At 38.9% G+C, this 18,665-nt stretch overlaps 1 protein-coding gene across 1 annotated transcript in view; it reads right to left on the minus strand.

The window, feature by feature from the left end:
• Nucleotides 1–699: 699 nt before the first annotated feature.
• CARNMT1 (carnosine N-methyltransferase 1) overlaps nt 700–18,665 on the minus strand; it is a 35,926-nt gene continuing 17,960 nt past the window's right edge. The window contains exons 4-8 of the mRNA XM_019793327.2: nt 12,472–12,612; nt 11,357–11,535; nt 9,076–9,189; nt 3,471–3,574; nt 700–2,794 (exon numbers count right to left, since the gene is read on the minus strand). Coding sequence (XP_019648886.2) covers nt 2,693–2,794; nt 3,471–3,574; nt 9,076–9,189; nt 11,357–11,535; nt 12,472–12,612 — 640 coding nt within the window. The 3' untranslated portion in view covers nt 700–2,692. The remainder of the gene's footprint in view (nt 2,795–3,470; nt 3,575–9,075; nt 9,190–11,356; nt 11,536–12,471; nt 12,613–18,665) is intronic.

Raw genomic sequence — 18,665 nt, forward strand, 5'->3', positions numbered from 1 at the left:
CATCATACACATTAAAAATATAGGAAATTTCATGCAGACATGAAGCTTCCAATTCAGCCTTTGTGGCAACTTTTAGATGAGAATTACATATAAATACAGTACATTTTACAGTTCCCAAACTTCATAATTTTATACTGTGATTTATACAGCTTCTCTTTGTATTTTACATTTCCCATCTTGCTCACTTGATTAAAATACCCTAACCTGCACCACTTCCGAATATGGAAAAGGGGGGAAGGGAAGCAAGCACAATGACCTATCTCCTCCTGCTTTATGAAAATGAATGAAAACATCTGTATATAGAGCTAATATAAGGAAAAAGAACACAACATTTTAAGGCTTACATACTTTAGTAGCTAGGACTACACATAAGAAATATAAAATTAAATCCTCCAGTGACACTTCTATTATTGATTGATACCACAATTTTCAAGTTTAGAATATATTAACTACAAAAGCAATGAGAAAGAAAGTGATGCAAATTTGTATAGAATATTTGAAAAACAGTAGTCATGATATGAGAAATTAAAAACTCATTTCAGAATTAACTAAAATATAAGCTATAATTTAGAAATATAAGTAACATTATTAAAGAATAAAACCTGATAGCCAAAATCTTTTTTTTTTTTTTAAAGATTTTATTTGTTTATTTGACAGAGATAGAGACAGCCAGCGAGAGAGGGAACACAAGCAGGGGGAGTGGGAGAGGAAGAAGCAGGCTCATAGCAGAGGAGCCTGACGTGGGGCTCAATCCCACAACGCTGGGACCACGCCCCGAGCCGAAGGCAGATGCTTAACCGCTGTGCCACCCAGGCGCCCCATGATAGCCAAAATCTTAAGTAAGAAAGCCAACTCCCTGCTGTCAACATATTTTCGCCTCTATGAGAAAAAATCATTTGTTCTGATACACATAAAAAAGTGAATATGAGTCAGTGAATAAAAAGCCTCTCTAAATTACTCAAAAATAGCATGCATTCCTTTCCTTTCAATGGATTTTTTAAATTCTTAGGATCCTTAAGCTTTTTTTTTTCTTAAAAACAAATTTGGATTTTCCCCCTACCAATTAATATGAAATTCATTCATGTGGTAGTTAATGAGAATTCTAATAACGAACATCTGCCAAGTATTGGGGGGGACACAAAAGAGAGAAATAGTTTTTGGGTTTTGGGGTTTTTTTTTTTAACTCGAGGCTACAGGCTTCCACAATTTAGCAAGTCAAGTAACTTCCATAGAGCCCTTTACTGCATAACAGGAGCAAAGGCCACAAGAGCTCTCTTATTGTCCACGGAAAAGCTCCTACTGGTAAGATGCCAAATTGTGCAGATTCCCCCAACCTAACAAAAAAGGCCTAAAGATTCACTAGGTTTCCTATTAGAACATGACGTTAATCCTGCAGCACATTATTGAGATTAAGTCTATCTAATTCAAATTGCCACAGGGGTCATTTAATGCCATCATAATCACCTGTGAAAATATCCAACAAGAGTACTTCCTTTTCCCAAGAAAAGGTTAAAACATTAGCCATCTCTGCGTTCCAAGCTACTGGAAACAAAATAATAAACGTTAAAAAAAACAATACAAAGGAAAATTCCCTCCAATAGAAAAGACCTGCTAGAGGTAGAAATTTAAAGCAGCATATACTGTTTTAACTCCAGCTATCAGGGAACAGAATTGGTGTTAATCTGAAATTACATGAATGGCAGCTGCTTACAATATTGAAGACACAGACCACGGGGAGTAATTTATCCCTGAATTTCATATTCAGAATTTCCCCCACAGTAATACCATCATGAGAGTTTATTGAAAAAAAAAAAAAGTGCTTGCTTTTGTGATCCAGGTAATTTAAAGAAAAGACATTATTGTAAACATTCACTGACAGACTGTATTCACTTCTAGTTTAAAATCATACATTTCAAATGGGAGATTTTATTCTCATTTCCCCATTTTCCGAGCAGTACCTTGAACAAAGGCTTTTGTGCCTCACTTAAGAGTATTGAGATCTCATACATTTCAGAGTAATTCATGATGAGTATGCTTTCAAATAATGTTCAGTTTAGTGTGCCCAAAAGACTAATTCTCAGTTACTTGAATGCCTGAATGCATTTTACTGGCCTATGATCTTATTAAATTCAGCATTTCATAAAAATGAAATGCTTAAGTTCAGCTGAGCTAGAAAAAAAAATGTGAATGATCAAAGGACAGACACACATTTTATGTATGGATTGCTTAGGTCCACAGCAGACAAAAGTCCCAATTCCAGATGCTGAATGTGACAGAGGATCCTCAGACTCTTCTAAAGATAGCATGTGCAACGCACGCAGAACATAAGAGATTTGGGGGGACTTCAATACTAGTTTTTCATTAATATGGCAGACTTGCAATAGCTTCATGAAGACCACTGGAGATAAAAGTTTTTTCTACTGAAAGACAATTCTGGGCTTCAAGGAAAAAGTATACTTGAAGACGTTTCCTCCATTATTACTTTTGTAGTACAAATATGCATGGCATAGTATATTTCTGAAAAAGCGATAGACGTATTAAGAAAATAGACGCTATTTCTAAATTTTGTTAGGAATAAGAAGGCACCACTGATTTGAGGTTGTGTCCTGTCATTGGGATAGTTGATTTTGAGTTATTTATTTCAGAATTTGCTCTTATCAAACTTTTTTCCTGCTGATACCACTTGAGAACGTTACTGTGGTTTACGGACCACAAACAAGACACATTCATAGTAGTATTTCATCATGGAGAGATCATTCACAGTATATGTTGACAAGACAGATTCCTTTTCCACCTGGAATGCAAACGATAATCATAATGATGATGATGATAACGCAAATACTGAGTACTTGTGACTCGTGCTATTTTAAACACACTCTGTTTATTAATTCATTTATTACACACAAATACCCCCTTAAGACTGGCATTAGTAATCGCACTTTACGAAGAACAGACTGCTCATGGTCACACCATTAATAAGAGCTGGAGCTCTACAAGACTCTGTTATATTGCTTCTCTCCATTTTTAAGAACAAATCTGTTTATTTTTTTAACGAATGAAATGGTTTTAAACAAACACAACCAAAACACAAGTCAAAGTATCGTAAAACCTTCTAAGCACATGATGAAAAAGACTGAACACTACAGAAGTACACACAGTGAACAGATCACTGCCCTGCCACCTCCGTCTGCTCCTCCAGACGCTAGTGGGCTTGGTGTTTAGCTGTTTACCAGGGCTGACACTGTGACAACGGTAAGCTACCACGTACTGAAAGCCGACTGATGACACCAGGGATTATAGTTTTCCACTCACATACACATTATGCCAAATCCTAATAACTCTAAAAGCTAAGTATTATTTTCAGTTTATGGATGAGAAAACAAAGAGATTAAGAGGTAGAGCCAGGAGCTGTCATAATATCCCTATTCCTGTCTAAGAGTGCTGGAAGTGAAACTTCATTGTGTCCTTACCTCTACCTGGAATCCATACTGCAGAACGACGTTTTTTATATCTTCATAGCTTAATTCTATGGAAAGTTCATTTGCCAGATTTTCAAAGTGATAAAGCAGAGGACCTATGGTTGGAAGATATTATGAATGAATGAATGAAATATAAACGTGAACTAGTTGCTGTGTTAGAACTCCAAGTTGAATTATAAGATGGGGAGTAGATGAAACAAACAAAAAGGAGAACAGAACCTTTACATTTGCCAAGGGCATGTGTCCAGACCGCTGAAACTTTGGCCCATTCAAGTGCTGGGCCTACACTTGTGGGGAGGGAGTCCCTCTGGTAGACCAGGGTCACACTGTGATTCTCCACATACAGCTGTAACTCTTAAGTTACTGAAGGAGCAACTGGATCAGAGAATGCAAAGTCCCTAAATCCAAAGGTATAACTGTAATTATAATTCCTTACATAAATGCACAGCTGCAGCTACAAACTGGGTATCATGAAAACAGAAGGGTCCTCAAGCTAGCTTAGGTGTGAGAGAGTGTGTGGGGATGGTGGGAAGTTAGAGACAAGGCTGCCTGGAAGGAACAGCTGACACCAGAGCTGGCTTTTTAAGTGCACAACTCACATCCCTGCTCTAACACTTACTGTGTGCCTGTGGGCAAGTCACTAGCTCTGCTCCATCTGATATGACTTCAGTGTGAGGTACCCTCCAATACACCTGGCATATAGAAGACATTCAGGAAATGACAGCAGTCACAACTTTTTAAAACGACATTCCCCCTTTACTATTCTCTCATTCCATATATCCAAGGAACTATCATCTGACTCAAACTAGAGTCTCCAATCTTTCAATCTCTCACATCCTGCCCAATCCATCATCAGCCTCATCCGGGCACCACAATCATTCAATAGTTACTTCAGGACTGATCTAAACAATCTTCTCTTTACCTTTCAATGGGTTAACTGCAGAGCCAGTGCCCATCTCACCACTCTTACCCCTCATGAAAATAAGAGTTAACAACAGGACAGTTTCTCCTCCCAAAAAGCTCATCACTGTGGAACATACTGAGAGTTAAAACATTTTTCTTCCTCTCCTCTTTTTTACCCTACATAAACTACTAGAAAAAACGACTATGAATATATGTTAGTATCCAGCTACCCCATCTGAAAAATGTTACATTTTGTTGTCTCCTGATGACCTCCCTGCCATTCTCTTGTCATTGTTTCAGACCCTTTTTCTATTTTTACAACCACTGTAAAAAGGTCTCAGTGTGTAAAGGAGATAATAATGTGTCAGTTATCTACCTTTTACAGGAAACCTCTCATGTTTCAAAAAATATCCAGCTTTATAATGCTTTAAAATTTGATAGGACTCATTACACTTTATAAAGATCTCCTTGGTACTTGTGAGACGATAGAAAACACACACACTGGTCTCTGGCAAAAAGCTCCTGAAACCCTTGTCATTTCCTAGGAGCATCTTTTGTTCAAATATTAGGCCTTTAACTCTGGTCCCTGACACGGGGCTCCTGAAACTCATAATTTCCTGGGTGACAGGAGCATCCTTTGTTCTAATGAGGCAACTCTGGGTGGACTCCTGGATGGCTACTGGATGAATGTTAGTCACCAAAAAGACCAAGCCATGATCAGAAGCTTGGATTTTCAGCCCTGTGCCACTATTCTCTTGAGAAAGGCGAAGGGCTTACAAATGCAATGACTCATCATGCCTACATGATGAAGGCACCATAAAATCCCTAAAGCACGGAGTTCAGAGAGCTACTGGGGTGAACATGCGGACGTGCTGGGAGAGCGGCAACCCCCAGACAGAGCGTGGACTCCACACCCCTTCCCAGATACTCTGCCCTACACATCTCTTCCATCTGGATGTTCGTCTGGGTCCTTGATCATATCCTTTAATAAAATGGTCAACCGATGTGTTTCGCTAAGTTCCGTGAGCCACTCTAGCAATCAAACCCAGAGAAAGGGTTCTTGGAACCTCCAATCTGCAGCCTGTAGACCTACAGTTGGTCAGAAGCACAGGCGACAACTTGTGACTAGCAGCTAAAGTCGTGGGAGTGGCGGGAGAGGGTCCTGTGAGACCGAACCCTTCACCTGTGGTATCTCACACTATCCCCAGTTAGACCGTAGTGGGAGTGAAAGCGTAGGGCACACAGCCGGTGTCACAGAGAATTGCTTGTGGGGGGGAAAAATCTACATTTGGTGACCAGACGTGTCAGAAATGTGTTTTATTATATGAGGAATAAAGGAGACACACAGGGAAGAAATACACAGTAGGGAAGAAATGGGTTTTTCCCTTCATAGGAAGGAAAAAACTGCAGGTCTTTCTTTTTAGTACTTTAACCTGTTTATTCTTCCAGATGAAGTCAGATTCCGTCTGCTAACCACCTGCCCTCCACTACTGGACTATAAATGTATCAGTGCACACATATGCACACCCACACAGTTTCTACAGTGAATTACACGTACGTGTGTTTAAGGGTCGCCATGAAAAACTGAAGAACAGGATGCACAGGAACTTGTCCACATTTTTCTAAATCACAGCCTTTCCCAAAGGACACATGCAAACAGTTCCCTTGAAAAGCTCACTCTCACTAGCTTTCCCTAACCCGAGGAATATTAGAGTACTTTAGATCCCCCTTAAAGAGGTTTTTTAATTAACAATACTCCCACTTGTGATTTCATAGAATGTAGACAATATCTTCACTGTCATTTATCTTCCAATGTAGCTTTTTAGTATTCCATTATGGCCGGCAGGGACCGTTCTCATTCTCTAGGAATATACTGATGTTCCGGTCTTATGTCAGCATGGTGAGGGTAAAATAGTCCCCCAGGGGTTGATGCATTCTCAGTTTACAGATAAAATTATTTTTCCAGGCCGATATGACTGATGCCAAAACCACGGGAATGTTAACGAATTTACCAACAGAAATGCCACTTTGTCATGTCTCCTGGCAGCCAATCTTCTGCGGCATCTTAACATTACTTTGCTTCCACTTTCAAATTTTGAAACAATACACTCATACACAGAACAGTCACTGAAGAGCCACTGGTTGTCAGGCTCTGCAGGAGGTAAAGGGCGAGCATTAGCTTCCAGCCCTCACTGAGCTCAGAGACTACTAGAGAAAACAGAAACATAGGGGGGCAACACCGTGTTCTGTTAAGCTCACGGATTCTGAGAAAATATAAAAGAGGAATACAACAAACATTTACTCCAACCTGAAAGGATCACCTCAGCTGAGTGTTAAGAGCACCTAGGAAAGCGCGAACATGAGAACAGAGGGAAAAGAGAAAGGGCTTTCTAGGTCAGAAGGCGGGCATCTGCGGGCAGGGCCGGGGTGGTGACAAAACAGAAATAATTAAGCTAAGACACAAAGATCACAAAGGGCACGCTGCCCCATCCTGAAGAGTTTCGGGTATCTCGAAAGCTAGAATTTTATGTAGGGAGTGTGACCGGAATAGGTTCATGTGCTGGGAGGATCATTCTAGTGAAAACATACGGAGGACTGAGGCGCAGAGGGCTGGAGACCACTTGAAGGTGGGGCTACCCCAGTGGAACTGCTGCAGTAATCCGTGCAAGCGGCGATGAGGCCTGAACAAAGGAACAAGCACGAGGTGGGACCAGTCGTTCTCAACGGGGCTGATTTTGCATTTCCGTCATCACAATGGGAGGTCCTGCTGCAATCGGAATAAGCAGAAGCCAGCGACGCTGCTCTGCTCGCCAGCCCACAGTGCGCAGGACAACGCCCCCTCTCCACACCCGCCAAGGAAGAACCATCCAGCCCCAAATGTCATTGGTGCCACCGCTGAGAAACCCTGGGATAGAAAGAAATTCAAGACCTACTGAGAAGCTTTGTGGACTGACTGCGTGCAGGTGGTGAGGAAGAGGGGTGAAGGAGGGCGCACAGTTTTCTGGTTGGGGGAATCTGCGTCAATGATGCATCAGAAAAGACCAGGCGTTTTCTTGGATGCTGAAGTATCCAAGTTGGTACATAGTGGCTTGGAACAGAACAGATATTTGGACCAGAGATACAGACCGGGAAATGAAAGAACAGGAGGAACCACGGTAGGAATTACATGGAGTAAAGGATGAGCACATGGCATGAAGAGTGAGAACACTCTTCTGAACAGATCCCCAGAGCACACCAGCATTAAAGGAAAATTCACTGAGATGATCATAATTTCTAAATTCTTCAGCTTATACACGTTAAAGAATTTTATTTGGAAAGTACTAACCTTCCACATAACTATTTTTAAGGACTACGCTTCTCCATTATTCCAATGCTCAGAATTATTTTGCAACTCTGTGGTATGAAGAGTAGAAGCTCTCCTAATTGACCTTCCCCCCAACCCAAGTGCCCTATTACCTCTGATGCCTGGGACAGATCACAGCGTGGCCCAGCAAGTCTGTTCTTATCAAACACTATGCTTATGAAGAGCCATTTTACTTGTTCTGGGCAGTTATAATTACTGTTATTACATAACTTAATAAAATATTAATGAACCAATTAAAAGTCCAAACGGAAAAGTTGTTTCTGTGAAAGTTAACACTTTGGAAATACATGAAACCTTACCATAACTCAGTAATTGGAGTCAGAAATATTAATCACATAATTAACACGAACTGTTACTGCTAAGTTATAAACTGACCCAGGGTGAGCCTGCAGAACTAGCTGGGTAGGCATTCAAGGGGTTGGATCTGGGCTGTGAGCCTGTCTCTGCCGTATCTATAAGCTCCGGGACCCCACGGCTAGTTAGTCACAGCAAGACTCAGATTCTTCAACTATAAAACAGCAGAAACACCATTTCAGCCTAGGGCTGTTCTGAGATTCAGTAAGGTATCTGCTCATCCACAGTGGTGACACAGCTGACCCTCGAACATCACAGGCACAGGTCCATTTCTACACAATAAATACAGCACAGTGCTGTCAGTGTGTTTTCTCTTCCTTATGATTTTCTTAGTAACATTCTTTTTTCTAGCTTACTTCACTGTAAGGATACGGTATTTAATACATGAAGTATACAAAGTACACGCTAATCTTTTATGTTATCAGCAGGCTTCTGGTCAACAGCAGGCTATGAGTAGTTAAGTTTTTCAGGAGTCAAAAGTTACATGCAGATTTTTGATTGTGCAAGGGCCACACTGTTCAAGGGTCAACTGTATCACATTTCAATCATTCCTTGGGAAATTTTTAAAGAAATTTACGTTAAAGAAGTGACTTCTTAAAGACGACCTGAGGTTTTACAGCCACTCTCATCTGTCCCATGACATTCTAGAGAGAAGTATGAAAAGATCTTATGTTTCTAGTCTTAGTCCTAATGGCAAAATCTGCGGTGAAGTCCCATCGTTAAAAAAAGAGCACATAACAGAACCCAACAACGAGACCAGACCCACCCTGAAGGCCACAGACTCAAACAACGTGTTATCTCATGGGGCTTCCACTGCTTTCAGAGGAACTCCACACTGACTGGGATACAGTCTAAAGGAAATTACACAACATAACTATAACCTTCGTGAACATCTGGTACCGTAAACTTTACCAGAGAATAGCTATAGGTACTCAGATTCACATGTAAGATTCTAATAAATATTGAGGAACTTACCTAGATTTATCCAAATTCCACCTGGCTTGAGTATTTTCCATATTGTGTCAATATAATCAATGACATTGTGAGCTGTGTCTATGAAGAAACAGGTAGCAATACAGTCCCAGGTATCTATGTGAGGAAAACCACATTACTACATTCATTATGTTATGTTGCCTTTTCTTTTAATTACTTCTACAAATGTTATCTCTTATAGATTATGAATATTTCTATTAACTGGAGGAATACAGAAGCTAAGTTCTTCCAATCAACAATTACGGTAACCAACCAATCATTTATGAATGCTTCAAAGTTGATGAAAGTTTTTACTAATAATTTGATAATCAATTTGGAAACCATTTTTGATAGCCTATGTAACTAGGTATCTTTACCAAATGGTACTTGTTAAGAGTTTTTTTTTATAATCTACTCAATGTCTAGCCTACATTTCAAATCAGTTAAGGTGAAGTAACTGTCATTTGAATTTTAAACTGTGATTTAAGCCACTGTAAACCACCAATTCTGACAAGTTTCAGAAAGGCTGTATGCAGTTGTTGCCAAGTGAGAAACAAATGGCATAAAAATACTTAAACTAAGATAATCGCCGGTAGTAAAAGGGGGACGAGGCTGTCAGCACCCCGTAGAGGTCATGGCCCGGCACAGGGACAGAGGCTGGATTCTACAAATCTCAGTGCCACAAAGGCACTGATCCCACTGAGAATGACCTTCACCATCTGCTCTGTCCTGCTGCAGAACAAGGTCACCTGTACTTGCCTAAGTGACATTTTCCATTATGTCGCCTCTCTTTTGAGAATTTGCTCTCTAGCCTATCTCCAGCACCTGACATTTTCCATCTCTTTCTACCTTCAGAATACAAGTTTTCCCAATGCCAGAGTTCAGGGAAAAATAAACAAAAGCTTCACTACCTTGTTACTCCCCTGCTCTAGTCCCTCCAATGGCTTCCCACCTCTCTGAGTACAATCAAAGTCGGCCTCACCAAACCCTCCCCAACCTAACCTCCCACCACTGCACCCGCTGCACCCACTGCTCACTACATCCCAAAGTGGCCTCTTGCTCTTCCTTGAGCAGAACAAGCACCCTCCCACCCCGAATCCTTCTTCCCTCGCCATTGCTTCTGTCTGCAACATTTCCCCCCAAATAACTAATGATTCGCCTCTTCACTTTTTCGAGGTTCTCTGCTCAACATTGTTTTTAAAGTTCTGCTTAGAAAGCCTTCCCTGATAACTCTATATCAGCAGCCTCTCCTCAGTCACTCTGTATCCCTGTTACCCTGCCTTAGTATTCTTCCTCACAATATTAAATTTGTTATTGCCCCTCTCTCCCTATTGGAACATAGATTCCCTGTGACAGGAACTTTGCTTTGCTGTTTCCCATGCCTAGAACATACCTGGGACTTAGCAGGTGCTCAAATAAATTTGTTGAATGAGCTTGCTGACCTCTCAGGATACTGTTTTTCTTCCTCCTTTTACTGCCAATCCACTCTCTGCCCACCACACCACCCCTCTCTCCATTATCATCTCCCTTTCTCTAAACTTCAAGTTTGCCAAGGTGAAGTCCCAACTTCATAGCCTGATTTTAAAGGTCTTCCACAATCTGGAACCAACCTACTTTTCTAGCCATGTCACCCATTGAACTACCCAACCAACCTCTCTTTCCTTTCCAGTCAGGCCGTCCCACCATCCCTGATTATATCCATTTATATCCTCCTACNCTGCCCCCCTAGTTTTTTTGGGGTTTTTTTTTTTTTTTTTAGATTTTTATTTATTTATTTGACAGAGAGAGAGAGTGTGCACAAGCAGGGGGAACAGCAGAGGGAGAGGGAGAGCAGGCTCTCAGCTGAGCAGGGAGCCCGATGCAGGACTTGATCCCAGGACCCTGGGATAGTGACCTGAGTTGAAGGCAGACACTGAACCAACTGAGCCACCCAGGCACCCCTGCCTCCCTACTCTTGAAGTCACAGCCTTCTCTCTACAAATCTCCTTTCCCACACTAATCTACTTTTACCTTTACTATATTCATTACTTATGAACTTTATTCACATGTTGCCTTATATTAATAGACACAACAGATTCTCTATTTCTTAATGGTGGGATCTTATATTTCTTTGTATTTCCCATCATTCCTTATACTGGACTTTGAAATTACCCTAACTTGTCACTGAAGTGTATCTTATATTCTGCTATCAAAATGAATGACCAATACTTTGGCTTAGTATAAAATTAGCTCATTAAATTTTGAATAAACAGCAAGAACTTTTAAATGTTTGTTTTGGACTTACTGCATTCTGAGTAGATCTCCTGAAAATCTCCTGCTGTCATAGAAAAATTAGAACCAGGAGGAAGACTGTGGGGATCAACATCAGGGAAAAAGATGGGTCGAATCTGATCAGCTGACCTCCGGTTATTGCTAAATTGATGGATCCAGGGATAAAGCTTATATTTATTAATTTCAGAACATCTGCAAAATATGAGCACACAATTCAGTGTTAACTAAAAATTTTACCAAAAAAATCTACTTTAAATACTAAAATATAATCTGATTGAAGATTTACTTATAAAATTCATTAATACTTAAAGAGTGTTACCACTACAGCCCAACCAATTATCTGAAAATGCACATACACATGTAGATGAGTAACCAACTGTCAATTAAAAGACAGGGAAAAAGTAAATTCAGAGATATAAATGTGTTGTTCATTCACATTTTTAAAAAATGTTTTTTCAAACTCAAATGAAAAAACAGGCCGACTCTTTTCTCAAAAATGGGGTATGGCTTTTGTTTGCTACCCAACTATTCTAATTCTCTCCGTTTTACCTTCTCACCACTCCCTAACCCATACCGGACAACATATTATTTAAACAAGGCAGCTAGTTATGTTTTCCAGTGCACGTCTTCCAGCTTCAAAAAATTACAACTCTTTCCCACTATTTTCTAAAAGAGGCCACAGAAATTCTGAGAGATGTTCCAACTCAGTCATATGAGCATACTTGGCCATTTTATAACAATTTGATTAAGGGAAAAAGTTATGATTGCTACACTGAACTTATTCCACTAAAGAAACAAAAGAGTGAAGAATTCAAGGAACAATGAGAAAATACTCCTTCCTGGATCATCCAAAGTCTTGAAATCCTGCACAGGGAGCCTTTTAGTTTCGTGGGATGTCCCATCATTTTCTAAAAAGTCACTTATCCATCCATTTCAACATTCTGTTAACTAAGAACTAATTAAAAGTGGTAATTTGTATAAGCAACTTGATTTTAATATAAGAAACACTTAGATACATATCATAATTAAACACTATGTATTTATCTTCAAATTCAGAATTGTTCAAAAATAGGTAAGTCAATCTGATTCTGAGAAATTACTATTTCCAGCAAAAAGTAAATTAAATACCTGTTGAGTACAAAGTTGGAAGAAAAGAGCATAAAAAAACTCCATTCATTTCCTTGACAAGCATAACCTAGCATAGCTATTTCCCAGGCCAGTCTTCCTAGTCCAGCACCAGGTACCAGAATATTTACTTTAGAAGGATCCCTGAAATGAAATAAGGCAATTATGTCCAACCCCTCAAAGAAAAAAAAAAAAAAAAGGCAAAATCCACATTAACAACTAAAAACTTAGATATTCAGTAAGAATAAGCTCACTCAAAATTGACTTTTTAAAATAGAGAAATACTTCCAAATATAAATGAAAAATAAGGGTATGAGGAATTATCATATGTTCAAATATCAGATGAGGGTTATATGCCCTAAAGACTATTCAGGGAAAAAGGAGCCGCCATAAGGCTCTTGTGAAGACACTCATACTCCTATAGCTGCTATCACTTGAACAACTATCTCAAGAAGACAAATTACCCCAAAGGGATCCCAATACACAAAGACTGAACAAAGTTATTGTATCATGAGACAGTGAAACAAAACATTATTATTCTGTAACTAATACAGTAGTTTGTGTGACTAAATAGACGAAATATATGTAGATTTTAATGTGTTAATTTTATTTTTAAGATCCTATATATTTTAGCTGGCAAAAGAATTTGGAGGGAGGGTATTCTCCTGGGGAAAATGAGGAATTGCCTTCTAACCAAGCATAGATAATGGCAAGTACATCACACCAAACCACAGGCTCACACCCAACTGCTCTCCGCTTACTAGCATCACACTACAGAAACACATGCCCTTCACTGTAGGATCCACCATCTACTCTCAGATGGCTAAAAAGCCTTAGCAAAGCAAGGGACTTTCTCAGGAATTCCAGCCAATCAACATAACCCTAAGGAAACCAAAATGCAAATGTGTATAATCAGCTGTCACTACGTCAATTAAAAAGGAATTTCACTATTATCTGCATTGTCCAAATTTAGTTCATAAATCATAACCAATTTCCAAATCTACCCCTATGTATAATTCTCCTTTTTAAAAATCTTTTTCTACATGGTGTGCTCCAAACTGCAACAGGGCTTTTTACAAGTGGCCCACATGGTAACCTCTGCCATTTCCCACTCTGAAATGAAGAAGAAACAAACAGAACTACAAGGCTTTTGAAAATTCAGTCTACAGGGGAGCCTGGGTGGCTCAGTTGTTAAGCGTCTGCTTTCGGCTCAGGGCGAGATCCTGGAGTTCTGGGACCGAGCCCCATGTCAGGCTCTTCCGCTGGGAGCCTGCTTCTTCCTCTCCCACTCCCCCTGCTTGTGTTCCCTCTCTCGCTGGCTGTCTCTGTCAACTAAATAAATAAAATCTTTTAAAAAAAAGAAAAGAAAATTCAGTCTACAAATACAGTAACATGGGAATTTGTCCCAGGTCATCCAGTCTGAAATATATATGTATCTGTATAAAAATTCTTAGCAAAGACTATTTAATTTCACTGTTGAATTTTATATATACAATAAGACATAAGCCAAAATTTGTTAAAAATGACTTACGACAAATAGGCTTTTTATGATTAGTAGACATTCATTAATACTTGATATGAGCAAACTGATGCCAAGCTGCCATATAACAGTTTTTACTAAAATAAAATAAATGCTTTCTTTTCATTTCAGAATACATACAAAGTTTGTGTGTGAACACTTTAATTTTTAATTGATTTAATTGATTAAACTTCTAATGAAGGGAATGGGTAACATCTTCCCATGTGGTTTAGACTTACCTGTATCCGTTATCTAACAAGCATATAAGCATATACGCATTATGTTTAGTATTAGAATTTGAAAAGCTACTGGCCACACTCTATGCTACCCTTTGTATGACGGACATGCCACTGTGGCACCCTGCCTGGGCCTCTCTCATCTTCCACTCCCTATCAGACCCACCAAAACCCGTACTCTCCCAGAGTTACCTCTTTTCTTTTCTCAGTTCCCATTTGCCCATTCAAAACATGCATTTTTCCCAAATGGCTGTTCTCCCCTTAAAATAAAAAAAAAAAAAAAAAAAGGCAAAGTAATGCAACAAAAGTAAATGGATTCAGAAGTAAATTCATAGAGTATTTGAATTGTTATAAAAATAATCACTAATAATGTCTGGATGGCTGACGAGCTGAGTAAAAAACTACCAAGAAGATAAGAGAAATCACGCTAACCCTAAGGCAAAGTTTTGTCAACTTACGGAAACTGTATGACTGCTACTATCAAAATCTCGGTACCCAAACAGGCCCACAGAACTCTCTACCAACACCTTGTAGCAGAAAGTGCTGAATAAAACTGCTATTAAAAGGCTGTCATGGGGCGCCTGGGTGGCGCAGTCGTTAAGCGTCTGCCTTCGGCTCAGGGCGGCTCAGGGCGTGATCCCAGCGTTCTGGGATCGAGCCCCACATCAGGCTCCTCCGCTAGGAGCCTGCTTCTTCCTCTCCCACTCCCCCTGCTTGTGTTACCTCTCTCGCTGCCTGTCTCTGTCAAATAAATAAATAAAATCCTTATAAAAAAAAAAAAAAAAAGGCTGTCATCAAGCCAAGGAATGTAGACTGTATCAAGGCCCTTAAGAGTTAGCAAGATTATGATAGATCTATCAATTATCCATATTATGACAAAAGGATTTCTGTGGGCATACAAAAGGAGACACATTAAAACAAACGCCACAGAATTGAAAAAAGAAGATAAAAAATCAAGCAATGAAAGAGCGAGATGGAGAGAATTTTTCCCTAAGTTTTTGTTCTTAGATTTTTTTTTCATTGGGTCATTATATGAGGGACATTAACAGCATAATGGAAAGTCCCTCTAATTATAATGTGTATAAAACCAAAGCATTTTAATAGGCAGTTCGTGCTATGACTGCATGTTAACTCTAGGGCACTTCTATGAAGGTACTTCTGTGGAAAATAAGGGAAATAAAGTCTACACACCTTTAGGGTGACATGACTTTAAACTTGGCTAAAACTTAGAAAACCAGGAATAGAGGCATATAATATAAATGGTGCCACTGGAGAGTCTTAGCAAAAATAAGTAAGCAAACAAGTTTACCTGGTTATTAAGATCCAACTATAGAGAAGCAGTATATTTACTACAAATGTGACACCGCTGATAAGAACAGGAAAAGTTTGGACAGTTTATTCCAGACAAGCAAGGAAGAAAGTATACCTGTACGGACAGAACGTGAGGCTGTGGGCCACGCCAGCACCACGTTCTGTGCTCCCACGATTACCAGCAGGAAATGTAGTTCCTGAGAGAGGTTTCCTTTATGGACACGGAATGGTTTTTACGTTGCAGCTGCAGATTAGCAAACTCCAACACACAGAATACTTTCTCTTGAGTCAACATGCTGACACTTAGCTGACCCCTGGTGGTTAGGGGTGTGCACACTTTCAGGCACTCGAAGTGTTCGGTTCCGTCTGAATCTCAGCAGTTCTCTGCTCAGTACAGTAAAAGCCACTCACCACTTGTGGCTACTGAACACTTAAAATGTGGCTAGTCCGACGTGATGCGAGTGTAAAACAGAGGCCAGATTTCAGTATAAAAAAGGAATGTAAAATACCTCATTAATAATGTCACATACATACTGATTTTATACCGAAATAATATTTCAGATAAATGGGGTTATTAAAGTAGATTATTAATTTCACCTGTGGCTTTTGATGTGGCTATGAGAAAATTTAAAATAACATATATGGCTTGCATTATATTTCTATTGGCCAGTGCTGATCCACACAGGGAAATACTAAAAACATAATTTTGAGCAAAAGCCAATTGTGAAATGACACCACAACCCATTCTATGAATTTTACAATATAAAGAACAATAAAATGTTATGTTTAAAGGTATATAAACGTGTAATGATTATAGGAAGGAAAGATTAGAATAACAACTTCATATTAGTTGTTATCTCTGGAAACAGAGAAGAATATACTCAGCGCAGTCTGCAGGGCATGGATTCAACTGTATCTGTAATACTTCTTTTTTTAAAAATATATCCAAAAAAACCACACAAACAAAACAAAACCCTGAATGAAGTAAGTATGGCAAAATTTCAAGGTTTAACAGAGCTAGGTACTGAAATATTTTTTATTCAAAGTAGAAAATGGGGGGCACCTGGGTGGCTCGGTCGGTTAAAGGTCTGCCTTTGGCTCAGAGGTTGAGATCCTGGGGTCCTGGGATCAAGCCCCACATTGGGCTCCCTGCTCAATGGGGAGTCTGCTTCTCCCTCTCCCTCGGCCCCTCCCCCCTGCTCATGCTCTCTCTCAAATAAATAAATAAAATCTTCAACAAAAAAAGTAGAAAATGGGTTAGAAATCCCATTAGTGTCTAGCCCCTTCAAAAATATCCCACTTTACCTCTTCATCAACTCTCAACAAAAAACTCTCATTTTCACCAATTCCAGAAAACACTTTCTCACCTTAATCTTTTAGAGCTCCTATACCCCCACAGAAACTCAGTTTAAATTTCACCTTATCTATGAGGTCTTTCCCAAACATCCCAGGCAAAGCTTGAACTCACTTCTCAGTAATTTCAGCACTTCATACCTCTGCTATAGTTTATATACCAAGTTCTTCTATGACCCAAGGGCCAGTGACCTGTTTTCACAAATAAGGTTTTACACAGTCATGCACACAAATTGTGCATAAGAATTTGTACCCAAAGAATTGTACTCAGAGACTACCCAGAGTCGTACCCAGTGCCTGAACAGCCTAAAATATCTACTGGCTGGCCCTTTAAGAAAAAGTTGGCCATCCCTGATCTAATGCATCTTGAGCGTTTTTCCTATTTGTACACAGAGCTTCCTTAAATTGTTTTATGACTGAATAATCCACTGCATGACTGTACCATAATGTATCAAAATCCACTGATTAAGGACATTTAGATTTTTTTCCCAATCTTTTGTGATTATAATGTTAAAACTAAAATCTTTAGCATAAACGATTTTCCACATGTAGGAATCGTAGAAAACTTCCCCAAAATTGAATTCCAAGAGTCAAAAGATATGCATTTAAATTTTGTTAGATATTTGCCCTCCAAAAGATTTTACTGATTTATTCTTCCTTCAGCAAGGTATATGTTTCCACACACCTCTAGTAAGTTATGTAACTTTTAAATTTGCAATGTGATAGGTGAAAAATGGAAACCTAGCGTTGTTTTTCCATTTGCATATTCTTATGAGATTGAGGATCTTGTATTTCTTTTTCTGTGCACTATTCACACTATTTTTCCACTGAGTTACTACTCTAGATTTATAAGCACTTGAAATCCTGAACTCTAAGAGCTTAAGATCTTGTTTGAAAGATCTGAAATAAATATTTGTCTTTCGTCTAAGAAGGCTTTCAGGATGAGGGATAAATCTAAATTTTCAGTCTCTACTCTTGCATTATTTGGCAGTCTACATTTCCTCCATTTTCTCTTTTTAAATGGTTTCTCTTAGCTAAAAGAATCCTTTCATAAATTACGATTTATATTCTTTAATATAAGTAGAAAAAATACTTCTTTAAAGCTTACTATATATTTTCCTAATGTCCAACTGTAAGAAAGAAAAACTATATTCAACTGGTCAATAGTATATCTGTATTTTTTGGGAGTGAAATGAAAAGACACGATCGATTTTTCTCCCACATGCAAAGTATCAGTTTGTTTTCTTCTAAAATGATATGGGCTAATGAAATTAAGATATAAAAATACAGTCCAACAGTTTTCAGGATTCACAGGAGAATATGGTTCCACATGGTTGTGATTTTTCTTTTCAGATAGGACTCAAACTTAAGAATTTCTTTCCTTAGCAACCTTAAATTTTATAGCACAAAATTCTTAAATTCAAATGATAACATCATTCATTAGTCACTTCAAAAACTGAAACCCTCAATATATACTGTTCAGACCATCAAAATGAAAAGTTACTGTGCTTATATTCATATTTGAGAAAAAGGTTTAAATTTTGAGCTCATACTTCAAGCAAAGTTATATTGCTAATTTCAATGAACAACTGCTCACTGAAGTACAGTCCAAATCTATTTAAAACCAAAAGACTAGAGGCTAGTAACTACTGAAAATGGCTAGCATTCAGCACGATTAAAACAGCATTTCCTTAATTAACGAACAGATCTCAATACAGATGTCAATCTATGGCTTCAAAGCTGCTTGTGCTTGCAAACTCAAGCATTTAAAAACTCTA

Source organism: Ailuropoda melanoleuca, chromosome 17, assembly GCF_002007445.2.
Source record: "Ailuropoda melanoleuca isolate Jingjing chromosome 17, ASM200744v2, whole genome shotgun sequence".
Lineage (NCBI taxonomy): Eukaryota > Metazoa > Chordata > Mammalia > Carnivora > Ursidae > Ailuropoda > Ailuropoda melanoleuca.